The sequence below is a fragment of the Pelobates fuscus genome, chromosome 1, assembly GCF_036172605.1.
Source record: "Pelobates fuscus isolate aPelFus1 chromosome 1, aPelFus1.pri, whole genome shotgun sequence".
NCBI lineage: Eukaryota > Metazoa > Chordata > Amphibia > Anura > Pelobatidae > Pelobates > Pelobates fuscus.
In genome coordinates this window covers 278,714,554-278,741,207 of record NC_086317.1, presented here as the reverse complement: position 1 = coordinate 278,741,207, position 26,654 = coordinate 278,714,554, and the positions used below count along the sequence as shown (strand labels likewise).

Here is a 26,654-nt window from a genome sequence, read left to right as displayed (position 1 = left end):
GTTGGAGACCTTATGGCAGATTGCTGACAATAAAAGATGGATTTTTTTTTTCTGTGGTCACTAGCTTTTATGGGCTTACCTATCAAAATAAAAGTCACCATCAAAACTAAAATTAGAAAACTTGGTCAATTAACAGGATTTTAAAAAAAATACAGTCAGAGGGGGAATATGGGGTCTAATCCTATTTATTGACATACAGACACATTCAGGATCACCATGCTATCAAAGAGTTAACGCATGTACAGTGAGTGTACGAAACAGGTATATATAATTATTTAATACTAGGAACCAGGATAATAGACACACACCTAAAACATTAAAAATAATGACAGAGTTACAAATGTCAAGAGAGAACAGCAACAACTTAGGATCCATCTTCTCCCTCGCTTTAGTCAGGACTTGCCATACATTGTGGATGATGTAGGTCAGTACCTCACAAGCATTTGCAACTAAAGAACATGAAAAGACATTTGTACCAAGCCTAGAAAATCAGATTTTAGTAACATCTGGGTCTGATGACTCCCTGCCAAGTGCATGAAATATAAAAAAAATATATATATATATATATGTATATATAAAGGCATATAGACAGTGTGTCTAATACACTGAGTAACTGGTTTTGTGAGTGCAATCATTTATATTTATAACTTATATTCTGCAACATTATTGCACTGTGTCTGTCTCTATTATTTTTGTATTGTAGATTGCCATTTTATGGTACTTTGTCACTGAGTAGCTATGTATTTATTTGCTAGAATTACTTTAACCCCTTAAGGACCAAACTCTTGGAATAAAAGGGAATCATGACATGTCACACATGTCATGTGTCCTTAAGGGGTTAAACATTGTTTTTTGTTTTTTTTAGTGGCTATAAAATAAATAGTAACTTCTACCCCAAACAGATAGGCTAGGACAGAGCCTTCCATTATTTGTTCCTGCACATTAGTCTTTATCTACGACAGATCTGTTTGGACCAATCTGCACATTTTAATTATGCCAAGTTAAAATCCAGTCCAGTTTGGTTGCTATCCAGCAAAGCACAGGTAGCATTGTTTTGTTTTTTGGCCCACTAAATCTAGCTAAACGCCTAATAAATGCAAATTGCAAAGTGGAAAAGCTCAAGACTCGTACCTCCCTCTGTCTAGTGTATGAAACTACTCTGGGTGTAACTTAACTTGATGTTAGAGCAGTTGAAGACGTAAAGAGCAATAAACACATAATTTGCTTCATAGCAATGAGATCTGATGAAATGTTACGCAGAAGACCTATCTTCCTTAAAATGCCCTTTGACTTCAATGGCCAAAGACACTGCATCATAGAAAGCCCAGGCATGCTTTTATTTTTATCGTATGAAATTAAAAATTTATTTATTCGAGACCTTAGTCTTAAAGTCTTTGCGTAGAATCTTCTCCTTGCGAATCCGCTCCTTCTCATCCTTCTTGGCCTGGATACGTTTTTTCTGCTCAGCAAACAGAGCGGAGATGTTTTTATCCAAAGCCATCATTGCGTCATCATCCAAGTCATCATCGCTGTCTTGTCCCTCCTAAAGGATATAGCTAGCATTAAAACAATATCCTAATTAGCCCATAGATGTATTTACGTGCCACAAGGGTTCCGTGTAGTATCAATTTACCTGAGCACCGCCATCCTGCAAAATTTTCATGAGCTGTATACGGAAGTCGTCATTAACAGTTTCATTAGCGTCTTCATCTTCATCACCACTATTACCATCTTCTTCATCCTCATCATCTTCACTCTCATCATCTGAACCGCTGTCCTGTTCATCCTCCTGCATAAGACAAGGTTCAGCAACAAACATTAGAATGACATTACAAGGGTCTAAAGTCTGTCTTTAACAGGCAAAACCCATGAAGGGTGATGCTAACCCCTAGCTTACTGTTAATGTAGAAGTGGATCTCCAACATTAGCAATATATTCATTTTTTTTTTATACACATTTTAAAGTCACAGAACGGGTGTCTGGAGCTTCCCTAAAAGTGACCTTGTGAAGAGGTGGACTGGATCTCTGGGAAAACGTGAATACAAGGTACAGTCAGAGGTAAGGGTTTATGAGAAATTATATTGCGCATTGTTAATGCATTAACCATGAAATACATTAAAATTATATTGTAAATCCACACTTGACTGCCCCTTTAATGTGAGCTGTTGCAGAAAGAAATTAATTATAAATACATAATATATTAAAAAATATTGTTTTTTTTAAATCACCTTGTTTTCAGTGGATTGTTTTTGTCCCTTTTCTTCGGTTACTACAATAGCACCATCCTCACTATCATCTTCTTCGGCATCAAGAACCTGAAAGAAAGAAATCGGACAAAATATTTAAAAACAGTAAAGAAAAAAAAAGAAAAAACAACTTTTATTTTATCGTTTAGTCTGGAGAGCATGTTTGTGTATGGTGTGAGGCGTCTTGTCAAAAAATATCATAAATAACAAATTCAGACAGCCTGAAAAAAAACTACAGAAAATATAAGACTAACTATTATACTATAATTATAAAGTCACAGAAAATACATATCCATACTTTTTTTTTCTTCACTTTTTTGGGTTTAAACCCAATTAGAGTAAATTTTACTTACATTTAGGATCAATTGCAAAGCATTCTTTGTCACATATGGACAAATATTTTTAAATACGTTTCTTGCGACAAGTCGGAAAAGTCTGCTAGGTTGGGAGAAGAGTGACAGAAGGATCTCCACCATAACCTCAACCCATTCTGGCTCCTGGTCATCTGCCAAGGATAAAGATCAATATGAGAACATTAGAAGTGCAACAAACAGGACTATACCTAAAATCTACACATTGTTTTCATATGGTGAGCTGTATTATAAATACAATGTCTTGCTGCACACTCTTTTATATAGGATAAATAAGTCATGTTCTTTAGAGTGTTAGGTTTGACTGTATATAAACTGTTCTTTCTTCCCAATGTTTAAGACACAACTAGGGCTATTTATCTAGGAGTTCCGTATTTTTTATGTTCACATTCCATCCAGCTACTCCTCTGCTCATAGCAGCATTTTACAGCTCTCTGTAATCCATTGCAGGATGAAGAGTGATGAGGATCTGGGATAAATCCACTTCAGCATGGACAGGTGAGTGTGGGTCTGGAGCATGGTGGGAAAACAGTGGAAATTCAGTGTAAAGTTATTGGACAACAAAGTCTTCCCCATAACTGGTTATGAAGGGCCAGTGTCTCCCCATAACTGGTTATGAAGGGCCAGTGTCTCCCCATAACTGGTTATGAAGGGCCAGTGTCTCCCCTGAACTGGTTATGAAGGGCCAGTGTCTCCCCTGAACTGGTTATGAAGGGCCAGTGTCTCCCCTGAACTGGTTATGAAGGCCCAGTGTCTCCCCTGAACTGGTTATGAAGGCCCAGTGTCTCCCCTGAACTGGTTATGAAGGCCCAGTGTCTCCCCTGAACTGGTTATGAAGGCCCAGTGTCTCCCCTGAACTGGTTATGAAGGCCCAGTGTCTCCCCTGAACTGGTTATGAAGGCCCAGTGTCTCCCCTGAACTGGTTATGAAGGCCCAGTGTCTCCCCTGAACTGGTTATAAAGGCCCAGTGTCTCCCCTGAACTGGTTATGAAGGCCCAGTGTCTCCCCTGAACTGGTTATGAAGGCCCAGTGTCTCCCCTGAACTGGTTATGAAGGCCCAGTGTCTCCCCTGAACTGGTTATGAAGGCCCAGTGTCTCCCCTGAACTGGTTATGAAGGCCCAGTGTCTCCCCTGAACTGGTTATGAAGGCCCAGTGTCTCCCCTGAACTGGTTATGAAGGCCCAGTGTCTCCCCTGAAGTGGTTATGAAGGCCCAGTGTCTCCCCTGAACTGGTTATGAAGGCCCCCAGTCTCCCCTGAACTGGTTATGAAGGCCCCCAGTCTCCCCTGAACTGGTTATGAAGGCCCCCAGTCTCCCCTGAACTGGTTATGAAGGCCCCCAGTCTCCCCTGAACTGGTTATGAAGGCCCCCAGTCTCCCCTGAACTGGTTATGAAGGCCCCCAGTCTCCCCTGAACTGGTTATGAAGGCCCCCAGTCTCCCCTGAACTGGTTATGAAGGCCCCCAGTCTCCCCTGAACTGGTTATGAAGGCCCACAGTCTCCCCTGAACTGGTTATGAAGGCCCACAGTCTCCCCTGAACTGGTTATGAAGGCCCACAGTCTCCCCTGAACTGGTTATGAAGGCCCACAGTCTCCCCTGAAGTGGTTATGAAGGCCCACAGTCTCCCCTGAACTGGTTATGAAGGCCCCCAGTTTCCCCTGGACTGGTTATGAAGGCCCCCAGTTTCCCCTGGACTGCTTATGAAGGCCCCCAGTTTCCCCTGGACTGCTTATGAAGGCCCCCAGTTTCCCCTGGACTGGTTATGAAGGCCCCCAGTGTCTCCCCTGAACTGGTTATGAAGGCCCAGTGCGTCTCCCCTGAACTGGTTATCAAGGCCCAGTGTGTCTCCCCTGAACTGGTTATCAAGGCCCAGTGTGTCTCCCCTGAACTGGTTATCAAGGCCCAGTGTGTCTCCCCTGAACTGGTTATCAAGGCCCAGTGTCTCCCCTGAACTGGTTATCAAGGCCCAGTGTCTCCCCTGAACTGGTTATCAATGCCCCCAGTTTCCCCTGGACTGGTTATGAAGGCCCCCAGTTTCCCCTTGACTGGTTATGAAGGCCCCCAGTTTCCCCTTGACTGGTTATGAAGGCCCCCAGTGTCTCCCCTGAACTGGTTATGAAGGCCCCCAGTGTCTCCCCTGAACTGGTTATGAAGGCCCAGTGTGTCTCCCCTGAACTGGTTATCAAGGCCCAGTGTGTCTCCCCTGAACTGGTTATCAAGGCCCAGTGTCTCCCCTGAACTGGTTATGAAGGCCCAGTGTCTCCCCTGAACTGGTTATGAAGGCCCCCAGTTTCCCCTGGACTGGTTATGAAGGCCCCCAGTTTCCCCTGGACTGGTTATGAAGGCCCCCAGTTTCCCCTGGACTGGTTATGAAGGCCCCCAGTTTCCCCTGGACTGGTTATGAAGGCCCCCAGTTTCCCCTGGACTGGTTATGAAGGCCCCCAGTGTCTCCCCTGAACTGGTTATGAAGGTGAACGAGCAGATAACCCAGATTAGCATAATCGCACAAAATCCTACAACAGACTTACCTTCATCTTTCTTAGTTTTTTTCTTTGCTTTCTTGTTCTGAGCTTTTTCCAGACAGGCCTTAATATCACTCAGTATCTCCATACTCTCTTCTGGTGTCTAAAAACAAAACCAAAAAACACTTAACAAATGAGCCTAATTAAGAAGAAACAGAAAATATCAAATGAAACATTTGCCCATGATAAACACTGAGCAATCTCAGTGCCCAAGTTTTGGGATATAAGGCCCATTAAATTGTGATGATACAGTCTCCTGGTGACCATTAGTATAGGTCCCACCATGCAGTGGATTTTGAGTAAAGTGTTTCAGATACTTTCCATTGCAGGCTCACTGCAATAATCTCACAGATAAAACAGATTTTAAATTGCATCTATTTTTAATTTCTAAGGATTAAAAAAATGAATGTCAACCAAAGAAGCTTACTGTACAAATGAGAGTTTATAAAGGAGCACTATTAGAGGCACCTGGAAAGCTATGCTGCAAACTAAACTCCTTGTAATGGAAATTACCAGAGTTCCAGGTTGTTGGGATCTCGGGTGACAAACTTAAAATAATGTAAATCCTTTCTCCTAGCCCATATTTATCACTTTCAAGGGAAATTACAAAAATGGAATGGCATGGTCATCAACTGTGTCACCTTCACATGTATTCAGTCCAACAGGCCACTAGATCCCCTCAGCTACATTAGTGCCCAGCGAGAAAAAAAAAAAAAGCAGGCTGATCAGATACCTATACAAATCAGCAAGGGATATCTTTGCCTTTTTAATTATTTATTTATTAATATATTTTTCTTCCATCCGGATTACCTATATAGTAAACGTTTCTAAACGAGCATACACACACACACACACACACATGCACATTTATATCCCGTTAGCAATGTAACAATAATCAGGAATATGATCACTATAACCTCCATAGGTTACAGTCATCATAGTGGCATATATCATTTACCTTAAAGAGGTGAATTCCCACTAAAAGCAATAGCTGCTGATAAGACGATGATTCCATAGTGGCAGATTTCTTTGCTTTCTTCTTTAAACTTTCCACATGCTGCAGCATCCTACATAAAAGGAGAGGCTTGGCTATTAAGGATGGATAATATTAGGCAAGCAACTTAATTAAGAAACAATTCAGTACTCCTCATTAAAAACAATATCCATTTGTCCACTCAAGACAGTCAATCTTTCCACCCAATGTGTTGGGAAGCAATCCTAAATTGAGATGAAACATTGTTTGACGTTGGGTCACAAAATGATCACATTGTCCTAACTGACTGATGCAGTTTTTTTTATTTCTGGAATGCTGGCCAGTGTGGTGGGACTAGGGGCAAATTTCCATAAAATGTCCACATGGCTAGTAGTATATATGGCTATTGAAACAAAATGTAACTGGTTAATAGTATTAGATCCAAATTATCCACTTATTGGTATAAATAGAACATGAAACAGAGTACATAGACATTAGTCTTTGCCATTTGTCATACCGATCCCATGATGCCTTCTGCTCTTTAGTGAAGGGTATAACTGCCTTCACCAGTTTTCCATGGGAAAGCAAGGTGTTGGCATATTGAATCATATACTCAATCCAAAGGACTCCATCTGCAGTGACTCCAGTCGCTTGTCTCTGCTTTGCCGGGGCCTCTGCTGGACTGTCCCCAATCACAGACATGCAGTTCAAATGAAAGAGCAAACTGATCGAGAAAAAAGAGAGCAAGAAATTAAAATTATTCAAACAACCTTGTTCTTGTAAAACACGAATATTTTATGTAAACTTTTTATGTAAACGGATACACAGTTCTATCTCTTCGCTATAACTTGTCGCTGCCTTTACAACACGTAGGGCTCTGTGCAAAGTCAGTTATCGGGAACTTCCTCATCCACATAATTATTGGGAAATCTGAACTGTTATCGTTTAATGCGCTGTTCATTTTCAAACAATATTTTACAATAACATTAAGCACTCTCAGTTCTGCTCCTCAATGTGGCATTTATCATTTTTGCTTTGTTGCATGTGCCGTCCAAGTGCCAGATGTTCATGTTGTCACCAGAACAGTCTGTATGGAACCACCAACCTGATTAGGCAGCAGCATCAAGTACACACTAAGATTTACAGCACAAAATGTCTAACCTGAAAAAGGCATCTGCCACTAGTGCTCGCAAGTTATCCTCTAGAGGCACGGACAGGGTTGACTTTGTTTCCGGAATATTAGAGACAGGCATTTTAGCTTCGAAAAAAGCATGGAAGAAAATAAACCTGAGGACAAAAATAAAATCAGTCAGTAACATAATACTACATCAATGAACTTATTTGTATTATTAAAAAAATATATATATTTAAAGTTTGTTTGATATACAAGTCTCGTGTTATAGATTATTTAGGCTAGTTACCTGATTTAAAGGTACACTATAGTCACCAGAACAACTACAGTTTCATGTAGGGTCTGGTGTCTATAGCCTGTCCCTGCAGGCTTTTCAATGTAAACACTGACTTTTCAGAGAAAAGGCAGTGTTTACATTGCTGCCTAGTAACACATCTAGTGGCAGTCGCTCAGCCAGCCACTAGAGGTGCGTCCTAGGTCAGAGTCGCACAGTGTGCAGCACAGACATTCAGCATCTCCACTAGTGTTAATTTTGTGACTAGCATTTTTAGTCAGATTTTAATTCAGATAACTAAAATACGACAAAGTAAAATGGCTTTAGTCAAAAGTCTAAAACTAAATTGAAATTTGCAGCCAAAATAAACACTGGCGGATAAGACAGATGGGGAAGGTAGGAGAAGAACTTAGAAGCTTGGGGGGGATTGCCGGAATGAGACGCTTGGATGGGGCTGCAGGAATGAGACGCTTGGTGGGGACCGCAGGAATGAGACGCTTGGTGGGGACCGCAGGAATGAGACGCTTGGTGGGGACCGCAGGAATGAGACGCTTGGTGGGGACCGCAGGAATGAGACGCTTGGTGGGGACCGCAGGAATGAGACGCTTGGTGGGGACCGCAGGAATGAGACGCTTGGTGGGGACCGCAGGAATGAGACGCTTGGTGGGGACCGCAGGAATGAGACGCTTGGTGGGGACCGCAGGAATGAGACGCTTGGTGGGGACCGCAGGAATGAGACGCTTGGTGGGGACCGCAGGAATGAGACGCTTGGTGGGGACCGCAGGAATGAGACGCTTGGTGGGGACCGCGGGAATGAGACGCTTGGTGGGGGGGGACCGCAGGAATGAGACGCTTGGGGGGGGGGGGACCGCAGGAATGAGACGCTTGGGGGGGGGGGACCGCAGGAATGAGACGCTTGGGGGGGGGGGGACCGCAGGAATGAGACGCTTGGTGGGGACCGCAGGAATGAGACGCTTGGTGGGGACCGCAGGAATGAGACGCTTGGGGGGGGGGGGACCGCAGGAATGAGACGCTTGGGGGGGGGGGGGGACCGCAGGAATGAGACGCTTGGGGGGGGGGACCGCAGGAATGAGACGCTTGGGGGGGGGGAAATCGCAGGAATGAGATGCTTGGAGGGGGGCCGCAGGAATGAGACGCTTGGAGGGGGGCCGCAGGAATGAGACGCTGGTGGGGGGCCGCAGGAATGAGACGCTGGTGGGGGGCCGCAGGAATGAGACGCTGGTGGGGGGCCGCAGGAATGAGACGCTGGTGGGGGGCCGCAGGAATGAGACGCTGGTGGGGGGCCGCAGGAATGAGACGCTGGTGGGGGGCCGCAGGAATGAGACGCTGGGGGGGGGCCGCAGGAATGAGACGCTGGGGGGGGGGCCGCAGGAATGAGACGCTTGGGGGGGGGCCGCAGGAATGAGACGCTTGGGGGGCCGCAGGAATGAGACGCTTGGGGGGCCGCAGGAATGAGACGCTTGGGGGGCCGCAGGAATGAGACGCTTGGGGGGCTGCAGGAATGAGACGCTTGGGGGGCTGCAGGAATGAGACGCTTGGGGGGCTGCAGGAATGAGACGCTTGGGGGGCTGCAGGAATGAGACGCTTGGGGGGCTGCAGGAATGAGACGCTTGGGGGGCTGCAGGAATGAGACGCTTGGGGGGCTGCAGGAATGAGACGCTTGGGGGGCTGCAGGAATGAGACGCTTGGGGGGCTGCAGGAATGAGACGCTTGGGGGGCTGCAGGAATGAGACGCTTGGGGGCTGCAGGAATGAGACGCTTGGGGGGCTGCAGGAATGAGACGCTTGGGGGGCTGCAGGAATGAGACGCTTGGGGGGCTGCAGGAATGAGACGCTTGGGGGGCTGCAGGAATGAGACGCTTGGGGGGCTGCAGGAATGAGACGCTTGGGGGGCTGCAGGAATGAGACGCTTGGGGGGCTGCAGGAATGAGACGCTTGGGGGGCTGCAGGAATGAGACGCTTGGGGGGCTGCAGGAATGAGACGCTTGGGGGGCTGCAGGAATGAGACGCTTGGGGGGCTGCAGGAATGAGACGCTTGGGGGGGCTGCAGGAATGAGACGCAAGAAGGGACTGAGGGGAGGGAATAAGGGGTTATGGGGAGAATGAGACACGCGGAGGAAATTAGATGCATGGAGCAGCTGGGACACACACAAAGTGATAGAGGGGCTGATGGAGAAAGAGACATGGGGCTGTGGGAAAGAGATCCACAAATGGGGCTATGAAGATAAACGGGGGGTGAGGGGGGTGGGGTGTACAAAGAGCCACTGAGGGGCTGAAGAAGGGGCACTAGAGACAGACCAAGGCTTGGGAGCGAGACACCTTGAGGGGCTGGGAAAATACAAAGACACAGAGGGACAAAAGAGACAGAGAGAGGCATTACCTAAACCCATTAAAATGTAATCATGTTGACTAAAATTTAGTGTAGATTTAATCAATGAAAACTAAAAAAAAAAATTCAGATGACTAAAATACGACTAAAACTAAAATGGCCAAAATTAACACTGGTCTCCACGCTCTGCATGAAGAAGATGAATGCTCCCTTATAGAGATGTACGGATTCAATGCGTCTCTAGGAGGAGTAGTATTTTACTGTGACTGTGCAATAGCCTCTCCTTATCTCTTTTTCAAGCATTGAATTGGCTTTTTCAAGCATTGAATTGGCTGAGATTGGCAAGATTGATGATCTGAGCCATGGAGGCGAGTCCAGGGCAGCGTTGGAGAAAAGGTAAGTAAAGCGATCTCTGAACTCCACACTGAGGGGAGCCGGGGACTTAAGCATGTAGTCCAACACTATACTGTTAGAAAGTCATGTTTGCATTCCTAACGTTATAGTACTCCTTAAAATAAACAGTTATTTCTGAATGTGCAAATAGCAACCTAAACTTAAAACTATTGTGCAGGAACAAACAATTTGGTAATTACATAGTTGCACAGTACATAAGTTTAAAGGGATGCAAAGAAAAAAATATATATTGAACAACTTTATAGTAGATTTTTTCTTTTTTTAAATGAGGTCGGCAAGGGTGGATTGCACCAAAAGATTAAATACAATAATGTCTAATAGTCTCACAGAGAGAGTTACTGATTTACATAGATCTGTGCAGCAAGTTCCTGCCAATATCACTTGCTTACTTACCGAGCAATGTCCCTAACTTGTTCCTCACTGCGTTTTACCAGGTTGTTCTCAGCGATGCTGCAAAGTCGAGGAATTATCCATTTTCTCAAGCGAAACACAAAGTAATCAGTTCTGAAAAACAATATTGTATTGATTGATTGATTAGTGCCAACAAAATGTGTCCAGTTCGGTAATACAGTTATTGGCATTAATGCCTTGAAGAGAAACTAACATGACACTGACTGGGCTATTTACTAAAGAGAGAATCATCAGGAGTTCATAGAGAATTTCTAAATGTAGGCCAAAATAGCTGGACTGGAAACATTCAAGTCAATTCTGACTTCAGATTGGCTATTTTGGCCCTGAACTCGGAAGTCACTTTGATTCCCAGCAATTCTCATTTTAGTGAATAAACCTGTGGCTGTATGCAGAAGAGCAGCAAAGTTACTTCCACAGCAAAAATAGAATATCTAATCACAAGTAGGAATCGGAAGCAGGATAATATCTCAGCTTTACTGAAATACAGTTTCACTTATTCCAGTTTCCCATTCACCCCTAATAAATGTTCATATACGTATTTGCTAAATGGAAAAGTTGGTGACCCAGGTACTCTGGTAAGTGGGACCAAACAGGTCAGGAGAGATCATGCCATTGAAACCATGTTACACAACATCCATATTGCGCACTAATAGTCACCGATCTAGGAGATCAAGATGAAGATATGAACAACACTAAAAGCGATGTCATGAGAGCATGTTTATTTAAAGATAAGTGGACTGGGTTTGAAAAATATAACAAAAAAAGTTGTTGTGGTTATAAATATTCTATTCGATCAAAATTTGTCAAAGACTCACGATATCTGCTGGTCCTGCTTCTCCTTCTGCCTCTTCGTGCTAAAGTCCATACAAGAACTCAGATCTGCCTGGATGAACATGTTCTTCAACCAGTCTATGTATGATTGCAGAGCAGCAGGCTGCATATGTCTGATTACTTTCCAGACACTGGGTACTACTGGGTATCCCTGGTTAGTGAGCAAGGTAAATCCAATCATCACTGCTGCCTGCTTCTCAGGATCTGTGCACTCTGCTAGGTACGCATCCATATAGGATTCCATCTCTGGAGAAAACTTGAAACGGTCAGCAGGCTGCAAAAGAATATAATCACTTACTGTATTTTAATTTACCATATACACAGGTTTATATTTACACACACACACACTTTTTTTTCTAATTATTTTTCATATAAAAGGTTGTTTTTTTAAAAAAAATTTGATCTTTCAACGGTATAGCATTTAGCTCCCTAATTTGGCTTCTCAATTTGGTAACCTTAAATATGGTGAACACACTTGACAATACCAAGTTAGGAAATGATTTACTAAACTGGATAAAGATCGGAATAAAAGTGCTTTATATCAATTTTTATGTATCAACAGTTTACAAGGTAGCTCCCTAATTGGGTATACTTATACATGCCAATCCCACATAAGGATACCAAATTAGGGATCCATCTAATATTTTTAAATTGTTTTAGCTATATAGATGAATGTGGCCCACTATTTACAGGCATGGTGACCTGCCCGAATGCGAAAAAAGATTGCTGACCCCCTTACTTGAGAATTCGCATAACATGAAGTCATGTTAAATGTGGGGGATTATTGTGCACAGACATTTCCTTATATGCGTACCTGAGTGGAAACAACATGCGCTCCATAGTGTAGCATGACTTCACTCCGGAGGACAATCTGCAGCTGGCTTAGGTCGAGGAGAGGCAAAGAAGCACCCAGCAGCCGGTAGCACATGTAACTACAATCAACACAAAGATCATCAATTGCAACAAAATACAATTTTCTTTTTAGGATAAGGACAATAATTAGTACATTATTAATGACTGCATTAAACATGTCCTGAGCTATGAATGTAAAACAAACCAGGAGTAAGGTATTAAAGCACAGAGGAAGTTCATCCACCTGGTAGACTATTACCCTCTAGGAAAACTACCTATAGGAAGAAAATAAAATACCACTAATAAAAGAAAAAGAAGGTCTGATACACCATATAAAAATGATGTCTGGATTTCTGCATTACAGGGTGTCATTCAAGAATATGGGGCCCTGTCAGGATACAAGGCGAATATGCAGAAATCCAGCGCGAAGTCTATAGGCTTACCACTAGCAGATGAAACTCATATAAAGGAAACGCACCACCTGAGGATGGAACCGAATTCGTTAAAATATCTAGGGGTACACTTGACGGCAGATCCAACCCGTCTATATGCTAGCAACTATGATCCTATGTTAAGGACTCTGATGAGTGATTTAGAAAAATGGTCGGACAAACCTCTCTCTTGGCTAGGGCGCATTCACTCTGTGAAGATGAATATTCTCCCGCGCATATTGTTTCTCTTCCAGGCTCTCCCTGCCCACGTCTCAAAATCTCAACTGATGCCCTTGCAGAGGGCGATATGTGACTTTGTGTGGCACAATAAGAGACACAGAATAGCCAGACAAATCCTGTATAGGCGAAAGGACAGAGGGGGCTTGGGACTCCCGAACCTGTATCACTATTATTTAGCGGCACAGCTGTCTCAAGTGGCCATGTGGCACTCCCCTGTCGGGGAACGGAGGTGGGTAGACCTTGAATCTTTGATGGTAGGTCTAGATGTCCCCCAATTTACGCTGTGGGTCCCTAAAGAACACAGGCCCATGATACGAGCGACATGCCCGGCCATCCTTAACTCTCTCCGATTATGGGATACGAATAGCGTTAAATTTAAACTCGCTTCATACCCCTCCCCTATGGCTCCGATACTCAGAAATAGGGAGTTTCCACCGGGTATGGCCCCCAGGAACTTTCGAAATATTGAAAAGACTGGGTTACAACGCCTTTACCAACTATATAGAGAAGGGGATATCATACCCTTTACAGACCTCCAACAGGATACCCACCTGGCTCCAGCAGATTTTTTTAGGTATCTCCAGATCAGGGACTTCGCTAGAAAACCCCATATAAAAGCAGCAGCCCAGGAACAGTTCACTTTTTATGAGAGACTGTGTAGAGAGGGTTCTACTCCCAAGGGAATGATCACACTCCTGTATGCTCATCTCAGCACAGAAACTAAAGAATGGGGTAGTTTGAAGTATACTGATAGATGGGAGTCGGACCTGGGGGAGGTGCTGGAGGGAATCGAATGGCAGGAGATCTGGGAAGCCACCAAGAGCGCTTCTATATGTGTCACGCAACAGGAGCAGGCATGGAAAACCATGCTTAGGTGGTATACTACTCCGATCACTTTGCACAAAATGCGCAAGATAGATACGGACGAGTGCTGGAGGGGGTGCGGATTCCGAGGCACGTATCTTCACATGTGGTGGGACTGCCCGAAAATCCACGGTTTCTGGAAGGCTGTTGAGGACCTGATGCGTCAGACCTTTGGCAGACCCCTGGCCTTGGACCCGTGGATCTACCTGTTAAATAGAACTATTGAGGGATGGACGAGAGGAGAGCAGAAACTAGTACGGGCGATAACTTTAAGCGCACGCAGAGCGGTAGCGACGGCGTGGCTCTCACCTGGAGGCCCGGAGTTTGGGGGGGTGATCTCTAGGATAAAGGAAAGCAGAATCATGGACGATCTGACTGCTAGATTGAGAGGTACAACCGTGGCCTTCCAGAGGACATGGGCACTCTGGGACAATAGCGTAATGGGCTCCAGTAACGATTGATGTGAGAGTTCTCCGGTTTAATTCGGGATCTGACCCTACGGGGTCATTGCAGGACTGAGCTGCTTTAACCTCGTACGCCTCCCCCCCTTCCCCTCCCAACTTCTATGCTCATATTTTTCTCCTCCTTCTACTTCACCTTTCTTTCTTCATCTCTTTTTCTCTTCTTTATGTTTTTTTTTCCTTTCTCGTTCTTACTAAACCCTTGATTCACAAGGGTGCTGTATCTGTTCTACATTCTTAATATTTCTTTTTGTTTTAGTCTATGTTGTCAATATTTAATTTCCTCACTCAGGCATGAGTATACTGATAGAGAATTGAGGATACCTAAAGTACAGCCTCACATGGATAGAGTCAGGGCTCCTTTTTAAAATACGCAGCCTGGTTATTCCTTACAAATCCTAGAGGGGAGGCAGGTGGAATGGCCTACATGCTGAGGCTTGGAGTTTGGGCTGATATCGTATATTGTGTACTCAACTCTGATCTTTTGCATCTTGGCTTCTGCGCAAGCCATACGGTCGTATTACTCTTGCTATGCCTATCTTATACGAGCATACAGAATTTCGATAACATAGCTATACAAAAACATAAAATCCTCGATGGGGGGCAAGTTGTTCAGAATGTATAACGTGGTTTGTCATATGGGCTGATGCCAATTTTATGTTTATAAGATTGCTCTTTTATATTGTGGCTTCTGCGTAAGCCTTCAAGTTGTATTATGCTTGCCTTACCCATCGTGTGCAAAAATAAAGAATTTAAAAAAATAAAAATGATGTCTGATACACGGACTTGTTGTCCTTTGAGAAAGGCACGTGTGTGCCAAAACATTGTGGGTAGGGACACAAGGGCGCTAAAACGGGATGTAGTAGTTAAAGTGCTAGGAATGTTCCTTTAATAAATTTAGTCCAACACCAAGCAATGATGACAGGCTAGAATATCTGTAGTAGATGTAACATGTACCACTGCTCAGGAAATCTGCACATACACAGCCCACAATAATGAGAACAATACAGGAATAACATTAGAACTCATTCATGAATTATTCTTTTAAGTTGCAGTGTAAACCATGTGCGTCTGGAAATATCTTAGAGGCTTATGTAACCATCTGCAACACATCATGCAATACCTGCATTCACCCAGGTACCAGTGTAAATTAATTTATTTTACAACTGCATAAACCGAAGCACCAGGCAAGCCACCACTTTAAAATAAAGGGGGGGATGGAGGGGGGAGCAATTCATTTTTTCTGATACTTTGTTAGTGTTTGGGTGGGAGCATGGTGAGAAACATATATAAATGATAACGAAATTATAATGTCGCTGTATTGCTAGTTGGGTTTTTAAAATACATTTTACTTTGCAGCATACATGTAAGAGAAATGGCTAGTAACACAAGCTAAATGTAGAAGAAACATACGTGCACGGGCCGGACTGGTCTTTAAGCAAACTATTCTCAACTACTTCTTTCCAGAACAATTCAAAAGCTTTCTCCTTCACAGACATCCGCATCAAGTCCAGCGCTACATCTGGCAGGCTGCGCTCCTTCTTCACCGACCGAGCAGCCATTTTCAACATCTCTACCAACCTGAACATAATAAGATTTCAGTCATGAACTTGTTCCTTTTGTGACAAAAATTTAAGCTGTAAACACAATATCAAACTCAAAATGTTATAACACCCCTATTATATTTTTACACCTGTTCATTTGTAGCAGCAAAGTAATTTTAAATTGTAGTTTTGAAATCAGTTTTTAAATGTCACTCCCTACGGTGTGACAGTAGTAGTAGTAATCTCACAGAAAGATGGAAAATTGAGACATAGGCATAGACCCACATTATATAAAGGGCATAAGTTTTGAGATCCTGATTTTTAATTTTAAAATTACCTTATTGACCCACTGAAATGAATGACAAAAGTAAAAAGTCAATCCATTTTATAATGTTTGGACTTCTTACTTAGGGTCTGCCAGACAACAATCCCCGGCTCCACTGTTTCCTGTGGAGAGCAAGAAGCTTACCATGTGAAGTCGTGGAGGAGGGTAATGTATCCGTCAGACTCCTGGTACAAAGTCAAATGGTTTGACGACTTACAGTCAGGGCCCTGAGGGCACCATGTGCTGTAGTGGGTATAGTTCTTCATGTTTCTTTAATTCTGAGAAACCCCTTAATTAGACTCTTTATATTGTCAGATGGCTCTTAGTAAAGCAATGATGCTGCAGTAAGCAGTTTATTATGGGCAGTTGCCTAGTCAATATCATATGTCTGTTTTAGGATTTGGACTCACTCTATTTTGAACCGCAACCCTGAGATTAAGAACCTCTGAACTATAATGTCACAATTGGTATAAGTAAGAAAAAACAAGTTCTTAACGTCAAATAAAAACATATACAATTGATATTTAAATGCTAGTTAATATCAATACATGCTACGCTAGTAGTACCAAGCAGGCAAACGTGACGTTATACTTGTGCTCTCACAATGCTTGTTTTACTACCAGTATGATGGTCTGAAAAACAATCTGCCATTTTAGGCAAAAAGACAGCACTGTTCTGAGAGAACAAAAAATATGTAACTTTGTGATTCTAAACAAAACCACCCAAAGCAAAATTAAGACATTTACAAACAGCTCTTTTAAGTGTGTTTTTTTTGCCTTCTCACATAATCAATATTTCCACTTTAGAAAATAATTTTTGAGCGTGCATGAACTTAAATACTGCTTTTGTGAACAGTAGGATTATAGCTATGTTAAATATGTTATATCTTACTTAGGAATGTTTTCCACGGTAGTAATGGTGGATGAACCCAGCAGCCTCTTCAGTTTTTTAGGCTTTAGCACCGCAGGAAACATCTGCATGCCAACTAGGAGTAAATGCAGCTGTTCTGGGGTGCTGAACGCAGATGTCAAATCAGACTGTAGCTCTCTGAACAGCACTTCCTCAAATGTTGATTCTGGAATCTACGAGAGAAGTTAAAAACACACGGTCACAGCTGCCTTTAGATTTAATAACCACCAAAGTATTATTTTCAAATATTCTTGCTTATATGGAAACCTCTGTGAGAAAAGTCATAAAAAGCAGAGATTAGAGAATTATTTCTAGAGAGGATTGCAGTCTCAAGAAAACAATTTTACAAGTAGTCCAATTTTTTGGGGTATTGAACTATGCATTAGGATACAGAAATTACGTGCCAGACAAAAATATTAAAAACTATTCACATAAAATTAAACCATTAGAGCTAATCTTCTAAACAGGATGGTCACTGGTAAATAATAAGTGGCGATTAATTAAATGGTCTTTGCTGCTACCTCAATTTTCTGCTAAAGAGCAAAAATAAGGATGTCAGAAGGACTCCTACCTTGGCATCCCCAAGACATAATTTTATCGAATACAAATATAAATTATTACTGTGCTAGCGATTTTTGTAAACTTAATCATAAACTGGGAGATTATTGACATCAGATATTGCGGTTTCATATGTGAAAAAAACAAAACAAAATGGCTGATGTCTGGTATGTTTACTACTATAGCATTACAAACATATGTAGATATAGGAAAAAGATATGAAGAGTAAAACTTTGGAAGTCAAAAGGAATGGTGGGGCAAGACAGCACTGGGAGACAGAAAAGTTGCCTGCTCTGTTATCATCTACTGCACCAGTCCCTCATGGAATGCTCCAAGTGGCAAATCTTACCTCTGTCAGAATATCCACTAATGTCTTGTTGGGTAGGTCTTTCAGGTGTTCTCTGTACAGAGACAGACGCTGCAAAAGCTGTACACAACGTAGGAGAACATCATGATCCTGCAAATAAGATAGGATGGAGGTATTTAGGAAGAACAAAGAATTAAAATAAAAATCAAACTCCCTATGTTAACACAAGAGACTAGCATGCTAGATGTCTCTGCAATGAGGAAGTGAATGCAAAAAATAAGTATAAGTGACAATTCTTCCAAACTACAATGGAACGTATAGCGGCAGTTCTCAGTTTAAAGGAGATGGCATTAAGGACAATCCTTACTTGTTTAAATATTGACAGTTGCAGTAAATGATCTTGTTTATACAAGTTAGGCTGGTTTGGGCTACACAAGTCGGATTTTCTATTTAGTTGTGGTCCTTTATATCAATCATATTAAAAATTAAATTTATAAAACATCAACAAAACCAGGTTTGCTTTCTTAACCCCTTAAGGACACATGACATGTGTGACATGTCATGATTCCCTTTTATTCCAGAAGTTTGGTCCTTAAGGGGTTAAGATGGAAATACAAAAAAGGTAGTGGAAACATACTTGAACATCCTTGACTGGATTTAACTTGCTGGCACTGCAACACCTGGCATGATCAACTTAACCACACTCAAATACATTGAGATTATATGCTTACCACAATATATTTGGTTGAAAACCAAAGCAGATTCGTGGCAAAAGACTTTCTATATTCATCATTACATTTGCATCTGTATTTATAATTTTGACTATCAAAATGAAAAATGTGTTGTATATAGGGGGAAGAAGAAAAACAACAACAAACACCTAGGCCCTAGGTGTTTGTTGTTTTTCTTCTTCCACTATATAGGAACATTGTATTTTCCATTGATATTATATAGATTCCATGTGTTACTTAACAAGGAACACAAGGTGGCAGTATAATGGCATTCTTACAAGAGTCCAAAACATTGAACAATGGCAGTTACCCTGGATGTAATATTTCCAAAGCCACCCAGTGTGGCAGGCCGGCCCTACAACGGTCAATTAGACTTTCTGCTCTCTTTTCTCCTTATTACATTTTAATTATGCTCCTCATTCCACTCATGTTGGTGTCCTTCAATAAACATTGTAATGCAGCTTTGAACATAGAAGTATGAGGAGTTTGTTGACTAAACACATTTATATTATTTTCATTAAGACAAACATTTCAACAAGAGTTTTGAATATAGAAAATAATCCAGGCACTCCAACGAATTCCCCAAAATAGGCAATTTTATTGGACCCAGGAACCAGCTCAGCACCCAGAATTCCAGGATGAAGAGTTGAGTGCACTTCCACTACCTAAATATAAACATTTCAACAAGGACACATAACCAGTAGATGTATACTGGTGATTTATTGAAAACAGTAGTGGGACTAGCTAGAGAAGAAAAGACAAACAATATTCAGAGAATGTCTGTGGTGTACAAGGTTCTGTTTCTTACCTTGATGAGACGACCTGACTGGAACAAGGCAAGGACACCAAAAAAACTCCCAAACGCAGCATTTCTCACAGATTTCTGGAGGGAAAAAATCCTAGCCATGAGATTCATTTTGGATTCAGAGCTACAGTACAGTTCAGTAGTACTAGATCAGCATTTTATCTCTTCCATCAAAAACCACCATGAGGTCACAGATATCCATAAAGTAGCATTTAATCATTTAATCAGTAGCCAAACCAATATATTGTAAGTCAACTGTTTACCGATACAGATATTCACAAATCCTGACCTCTTGGTGGGTCCTGAGAAAAGGTTTGAAGAACAATACACTAAAACAAAAGCACATTAATGTTTAAAGAACGCAGCGAGCATGGTATAACAGCCTTTCCATTTAGACCACATATAGGCCATATAATGAAATTGTTGATAGGTCCTAAATTACATAGACACACACTTTCTTAGATGCATGCAATTTAAATATTTGCTGAAACTCTACATAATTTAAGTATAAAGTAAGCTGAAGGTTTTAGTTGCCATCAACCACCCAGATTCCTGAACTAGGTTCCCTGTCCCAATTACTTAACAGAATATGGCTCATAATCTTTCAGAGCTGATGATATCATCAAAGGTCTAGAATTTAATGTTAAATGGACACTAGTCACCAGAACAACTACAGTTGATTGTATTTGTTCTGGTGAGTAAATTCATTCCCTACAGGGTTTTGCTGTAAACACTGTGTTTCAGGCCTAGGGATACATCCACTGGTCACTCCTTAGATGGCTACTAGAGGTGCTTCTTGGGCCAGTGCTGTGTCTCCACCCTCTGCATGGAGACACTGAACTTTCCTCATTGAGATGCATTGATACTCTCACTCATCCTATGGTCTTCACTGATTTACCCTGCTTGGGGATGCTAATCCATGCAGGGGAAACCTCAATTTTTTATGCCGGAGAAATGATTGACAGGAGGAAAACAAAACAAACAACACTATTTTTAAATAGTTATTTCTCCCAATCTAGGCATGTCCATGCTCTTTCCAAAGAGGATTAGTGTTTGGTGGTTGACAGGTCCACTTTAAATGTAATACAGTGCTCAATGTCAACCAGCAAATATGTCAGTTTACCTAACTAGTGCCACCAAAAGAAATAAGTACTACAATTAAGGATTGGTGTCACTTTAAAAAGCATTCTTACATGCAAATCACAATATAATTCTGCTTAAGCCAACACTTGCCTTTTTTACTTTCTCAGGGTTATGTTTCTCAAGGATGTGTTCTAAGACTGTGGAGAGTGGGATGTCTTCAAAGCATTGCAGGACCTTTAATACACAAAAAAAAGTAAATAAAAGGCCAATAATGTAAACAATTATTTTCAGACTGTCATGTGAAACATGCCTGTGCCAGAGCCAAACTGAATCCAGGACGTGCAAGCTCACGGGTTGCTGCCAAGCCTTCTACAAGACGTTTGAAGGTGTACTTCAGTTCATCTTCCTATAAGGAAAAAGAAATACTATGAGTAAGGCAGATTATGTTTTTAATAAATACGTAAATCACTATACTTACCAGCAATTAACATGTATACCATGTTGGTGTTATTAACCAGAACTCTCTGCAGAAAATAACTATACGTAAAAAGAAAAACTATTCCTTCTCCGTCTCTACTCTTCCTGCTTATTTTTTTTTTTTTTTTACGGTAAAGTCTAGGCACCATAACTACTACAGTACAGTTATGGTGCCAGGAGTCCCATGATATAGTCTCACGGTAAGTATTCACCTGGATCCTGCGTGGGCACGTCCTTTCTGATATATCTAAAGTAGAAGATTACTTTCTGCAATAGATTTGGATAGAATTATTTGGCCAATAGCATCAGCTGACACACTTAGCCAAAGAAAAGCAAAGAAGCACTGGGGAATTGAAGACACTAATCTAAGAACTTGCAGAATCAGATCAGGAGTCTGGTTTTGAAGACACAGGTTATTGCCAATAAAAATGAAGATGTTCTGATTATCGACTGCGGGATAACACCAGGTGACGGAATTCCAGGGAATTTTCAAACTCTGTCAACCGGTGTTTCATAAAATATCTTTATGAACTTCTGCATTGTGACAGTATCAGTTTAATCATAAGTACCCCCCTACTGTACTCATGCAGTGTCATTATAAACAATGCCATAGCTCACTGACTGGGAATGTCTCTGCATTCTTAATAATGCTGCACTATCTCTGATACCCTTTTCAATCCATTTAAAATACCACCTCTTCCTGTACAGATGCGTGCTTTATGGTTTGTCATACAAATCAGTTCACCCACACGGTGTGACCCAAGTTATTAAACCTTTACCCCAACAGGAGCCCATTTATTTGATACTCAGAATTGCTGATTATATCAAATCAGGATGTATGAAAAGACATAACATATAGATGTGAGCAGCTTAAAGGATTATGTAACTAGTTCTAATAGCGTTTTGAAGACATAATCCAGAACATCTATAAAACTGTGACAGACCCACCTTGGTGCTGGACTTCAGGTACTGGATGAGGTTCTCAGTAGCGGTCAGTCTGATCTCCTGGTCCGGCTTGGCTATGTCCCAGAAGAAGTCTAGGAACTCTCGGTTAGACTGCACCCCCCGGATGGTGAAGTTTGGTGATTTCTTGGACGGAGTTTGCACGGCATGCTGCGCAGTATCCATGTCGGGGCTGCTCTCCACGGCCATGCTGAGCCCCCTACACACGTGTTGGAAGAGATCGCTTCCGGGGTCACTGTACCGCACATGCGTCACATCACTATGTGAGGTCTCTGCAGTGAGGGCAGTGTGTGGGAATGGGTTTGGGTTGCGAGCTGTTGGCTGTACTATACTGAAGGCGATCAGAGCCGGAATAAAGTTTCCCAGGGTCAGATTGGGGCCCTGTCCTACAGCCCTGGGCTGTGTTTCTGTGAGTGGTGTGTGTGTGAGAGAGGAGGCTGAGTATGAAGGGCAGAGTGTGTCTGTGTGTACCTGTGTATGTACCTGAGTGTGTGTGTGTGTGTGCATTTCTTACTGAGTGTGTCAGTGTCTCTGGCATTGTGTACATCTTTATGACGCCTGAGCATCCTTGTGTGCAAATGTGTGTTTGTCTGGGAGTGTGGGATAGTTGCTTGTGTTGTATTGTAAATAAGGGGGGCTACTTGTTGTCTTTGTGTGTTGTGTTTATGGTGAGGCTGTGTTTCATGTGTGGAGGTGATTGTGTATGATGATCTTCAGGGAGTACCTGTGACAGTGTGATTGTGAGTGCGACAGGGTGAGTGTGGGAGTTGGGGTATAGATGAGCAGTGGCGGCTCTAAACTTTGTGAGGCCGTAGGCGAAACTCAAACATGAGGCCCCCCCTAACACCCAAAGTGGGGAAAAATAGGGGTTGCAGTGTGTGTATAAGGTGCTGTCACTGTATGGGGACAAGCTTGTAGCGCTGGATACAGAGAGCTAGTCTCTGTATTCATTGTTCAGAGGCTTGCAGTGTTGTGGCTCCCTGTGCCGTGGCATTGTGAGTTCTCTGACTGTAGTTATGGCATAATTTGCAATAAACAAATTTAATTAGCAATTGTGCTAATCATTTATAGACGACTGCGGGGTATGATTACATAGCCTTGCAGTCGTGTATACATTACTGCCAGTGTGTGTATTTCTGAGTGTGTCTGCATGAAAGTGTGTGTCTGAGTGAGAGTATCCTTGTGTGTGAATGTATGTCTTTATGAGTATGTGTCTGGGACCGTATGTGTGTGGGGTAGCTGCTTGCGGTGTGTGGTGTTTATGGGGGCTGCCTGTGACCTTTGTACATGTGTGTATGATGAATGTCTTGAGTTTGTGACTGTGACAAGGTGAATAAAGGGGTAACTGTGGCAGACTAAGTGTGACAGGGTGAGGGGGGTATATGAGACAGGGTTGGGGTGGTTAGTGTAACAGAATGAGGGAGGGTGAGAATAATAGGGGGGCGATTGTTATATGGTTGAAGGAGGGAGTGTGACAGGGCATGGGGAAGTAAGTGTGACAGGATTGGAGGATGTTAATGTGACAAGCTGCATGTGGCATAGTTGGGGGTGTATCACAGGGTTGGGGTGAATGTGCCATGTTTGAAGGTGGAAGTGTAACAAAATGAGGGGAGGTGAGTGTGACAAGATTAAGGGGGTTAATCTGGCAGGATTAGATAAATGTGGAAGGGTGAGTGTGGCAGGGTTGGGGGGTGAGTGGGACAGATTTATAGAGGATGAATGTGACAGGGTTGGGGACTGTGTGCGACAGTGCAAGAGAAGGTGAGTCTGACAGGATAAAGGGGGAGGGGGTTAATGTGATAGTGTAATTGTGGTAAAGCAAGGGCAGGTGAGTTTGGTATGGTTGGAGGGGGTGAGAGTGACAGGATTAGGAGGGTTTAAAGTGAGTGTGGCTGTGTGAAGGAAGAGACAGTGTGTGCGGGCTGAAAGTGTTTGGGAATGGGGGTAGTGTATGTGTATGGGGTGACAATGTGTGCGTATAGGGGTGATAGTGAATGTGTATGGGGTGACAATGTGTGCTTGTGGGGGGTGACAATGTGTGCTTGTGGGGGTGACAGTTTGTGTGGAGGTGGGCTATGACAGGGTGTGTGTGTGGAGGGGTAACAGGTTGTGTGGGTGGCTGTGGAATGACAGGGTGGGGGGGCTGTCATCCCACAGCCGGTAGGGGGGACTGTGACAGGGTAGGGGCTGTGACAGGGTGGGGGGTGCGAGGCTGTGAGAGGGTGGGGGGGGACTGTGACAGGGTAGTGGGGCTGTGACAATATGTGTGAGTGGCCGTGACAGAGTGGGTGGGGGCGCTGTTAGAGTGTAAGGGGGCTGGAGGGGCTGTGACTTGGTGTGGGGGCTTGAGGGGCTGTGACAGGGTGGGGCTGGAGTGGCTGTGACTGTGTAGGGGGGTGGATGGGCAGTGATGGTGTATGGGGATTGAAGGTGCAGTGAGATGGGGTAGGGGGTGGAGGGGCTGTGACAGGGGGTAGGAGGGTTGAGGGGCAGTAACAGGTGGTGGAAGGGCAGTGACTGGGGATAGGGGGTTTGGAGGGGCAGTGACAGGGGGTTGGAGGGGCAGTAACAGCGGTTAGGTGGGATGGTGGAGCAGTAACGGGGTAGGTGGGCTAGAGGGGCAGTAACAGGTGGGGGGGTCTAGGAGCAGTGACAGGGGGTAAGAGGCGTAGTAACAGTTGGTTGGGGGGTGGATGGGCTGGGACGGGGGAGGAGGTTCATGTAGGCGCCCTCTCTCCCCGGTGGTCCGGCTCTCTGGTCTGCAGCTCCGCTGGGACAGGCGGGAGATTGCTAGACACTTCAGTCTGCAGCTCTCTCCCGGCGGAGCTGCAGACAGGAGGCTGGCTCTCTCTCGGGCAGACTGACTAGAGGGGCCTCGCACCCGGCAGCATTAAGACATGGTAGTCTGCCCTGAGGCAATTTTGGCAGCTGCGAGGCCCCCATCAGCGCGAGGCCTTAGGCGGCCGCCTTAATCGCCAAATTAGAGAGCTGCCTCTGCTGGATGTCCTCATACAGAGTGTGTAATAATATCAGAACATATTTCAAAATATAATCTGAAATGTGAACCTTTCCCATTATTCATCTGTATTAATAACTCCTATGTTTCAAATATATTTGAATCAGTTTGCAGTAGTACTACTCCCCGCTAATATAAAATAAAAAGTAAAATAGGGGAAATACAAAATAGAAAAAGGACACTAGCAGTGGCGTACATGCAGGGGTCGGGACTGCGACCGGGCCCGGCCCAACAGGGGGCCCGGCTGCCCTGCGACCCGGTATGTACGCCAGTGTGGCCAGCCTCTTCTCCTGTGTGTCTGCTAGTGAGTCTGTTAGTTTGTGTGTGTCTGTTATTGAGTGTGTGTCTGCTAGTGAGTGTCAGTGTGTGTTAGTTTGTGTGGCAGTGAGTGTGTTACTGTGTGTGTCTGTTACTGAGTGTGTTAGTTTGTGTGTCTGTTAGTGAGTCTGTGTTTGTCAGTGAGAGTGTATGTTTTGTAAGTGAGTGTGTATGTGTGTCTGTCTGTCAGTGAGTGTGTATGTATGTCGCTGAGTGTGCCTCTGTCAGTAAATGTGTGTGTCTGTTAGCTAGTGTGTATGCGTCTGTTCGTGAGAGTGTGTGTTTAAAACCCCTTCAGCACTTACCTTTCTCCCTTGGCGCTGGGGATTCCTCTGCCCCGATCCGCCTCTCAGCTCCTAATGCACACGCGCAGCAAGAGCCACTTGCGCATTTAAACCGCCCTTTGGAAAGCATTACTCAATGCTTTCCTATGGACGTGCAGTGTCTTCTCACTGTGATTTTCACAGTGAGAATCGCGGAAAAGCCTGTAGCGGCTGTCAGTGAGACAGCCACTAGAGGCTGGATTAACCCTCAGTGAAACATAGCATCTTCTCTAAAACTGCTATATTTTCAGCTGCAGGGTTAAAACTAGAGGGACCTGGCACCCAGACCACTTCATTGAGCTGATGTGATCTGGGTGTGTGTAGTGGTCGTTTAAGTGTGTGTGTCTGCATGCACTGGCGTTTGTACATACCGTGGTAGCAGGGGTCGCAGCCCTGTTACCAAGTACCCGCCGCCATGTGTTGCGACCCCGGGCGGAGGGGGGGCCCACGGATCAATTTTCGCACCGGGGCCCCATGGGTCGTGTACTCGCCACTGGACAATAGCCCTCTGTTCGGCTTATTATCAACAATACAATTACCAACTTATTTTGTGAGTAGTCTCTGTATCGTGAGTGAGTGGTGGTCTCGTATGGTTCAAGGCCATTACAAGGCGTCTTGTTGCGTGGAGGTAACCTCATGTTCTCTTCAGGTTCTGATCTGCGGTTCATCTCTGGTTTGTGGAAAGAGTATCTTTCTTGGGTGTTGTCTGGATGCTTGAGGTTTGTTCCAGAGAGTGGTGATGGTGGTCCCTTATGAATGTGGCTATCTGGAGGTCGGTGGTGTCTGAAGAGTGAATCCTAGTGTTTTAGCAAAGGTTGTGGCGAAACCAACCTCGCCACTGTGAACTGGAGAAGCCTGGTTGCAAGCCTCCTGCCCTTGGACTATGGCCCTGCAGGTTAAACCGTTTATATTCCCTGCAGAAAG

General features: G+C 43.7%; 1 protein-coding gene across 1 annotated transcript in view; it reads right to left on the bottom strand.

Moving 5' to 3' along the window:
* Nucleotides 1-22,319, bottom strand: part of MYBBP1A (MYB binding protein 1a) — a 38,896-nt gene extending 16,577 nt beyond the window's left edge. Inside the window, exons 1-18 of the mRNA XM_063457417.1 lie at nucleotides 22,059-22,319; nucleotides 20,944-21,039; nucleotides 20,784-20,867; nucleotides 19,554-19,628; nucleotides 18,057-18,164; nucleotides 17,132-17,322; nucleotides 15,785-15,952; nucleotides 12,338-12,455; nucleotides 11,508-11,797; nucleotides 10,675-10,785; nucleotides 7,274-7,399; nucleotides 6,630-6,836; nucleotides 6,098-6,206; nucleotides 5,146-5,242; nucleotides 2,600-2,751; nucleotides 2,229-2,315; nucleotides 1,634-1,789; nucleotides 1,379-1,543 (exon numbers count right to left, since the gene is read on the bottom strand). Of these exons, the coding sequence (XP_063313487.1) occupies nucleotides 1,379-1,543; nucleotides 1,634-1,789; nucleotides 2,229-2,315; nucleotides 2,600-2,751; nucleotides 5,146-5,242; nucleotides 6,098-6,206; nucleotides 6,630-6,836; nucleotides 7,274-7,399; nucleotides 10,675-10,785; nucleotides 11,508-11,797; nucleotides 12,338-12,455; nucleotides 15,785-15,952; nucleotides 17,132-17,322; nucleotides 18,057-18,164; nucleotides 19,554-19,628; nucleotides 20,784-20,867; nucleotides 20,944-21,039; nucleotides 22,059-22,262 (2,544 nt within the window). The 5' untranslated portion in view covers nucleotides 22,263-22,319. The remainder of the gene's footprint in view (nucleotides 1-1,378; nucleotides 1,544-1,633; nucleotides 1,790-2,228; nucleotides 2,316-2,599; nucleotides 2,752-5,145; nucleotides 5,243-6,097; nucleotides 6,207-6,629; nucleotides 6,837-7,273; nucleotides 7,400-10,674; nucleotides 10,786-11,507; nucleotides 11,798-12,337; nucleotides 12,456-15,784; nucleotides 15,953-17,131; nucleotides 17,323-18,056; nucleotides 18,165-19,553; nucleotides 19,629-20,783; nucleotides 20,868-20,943; nucleotides 21,040-22,058) is intronic.
* Nucleotides 22,320-26,654: the final 4,335 nt, after the last annotated feature.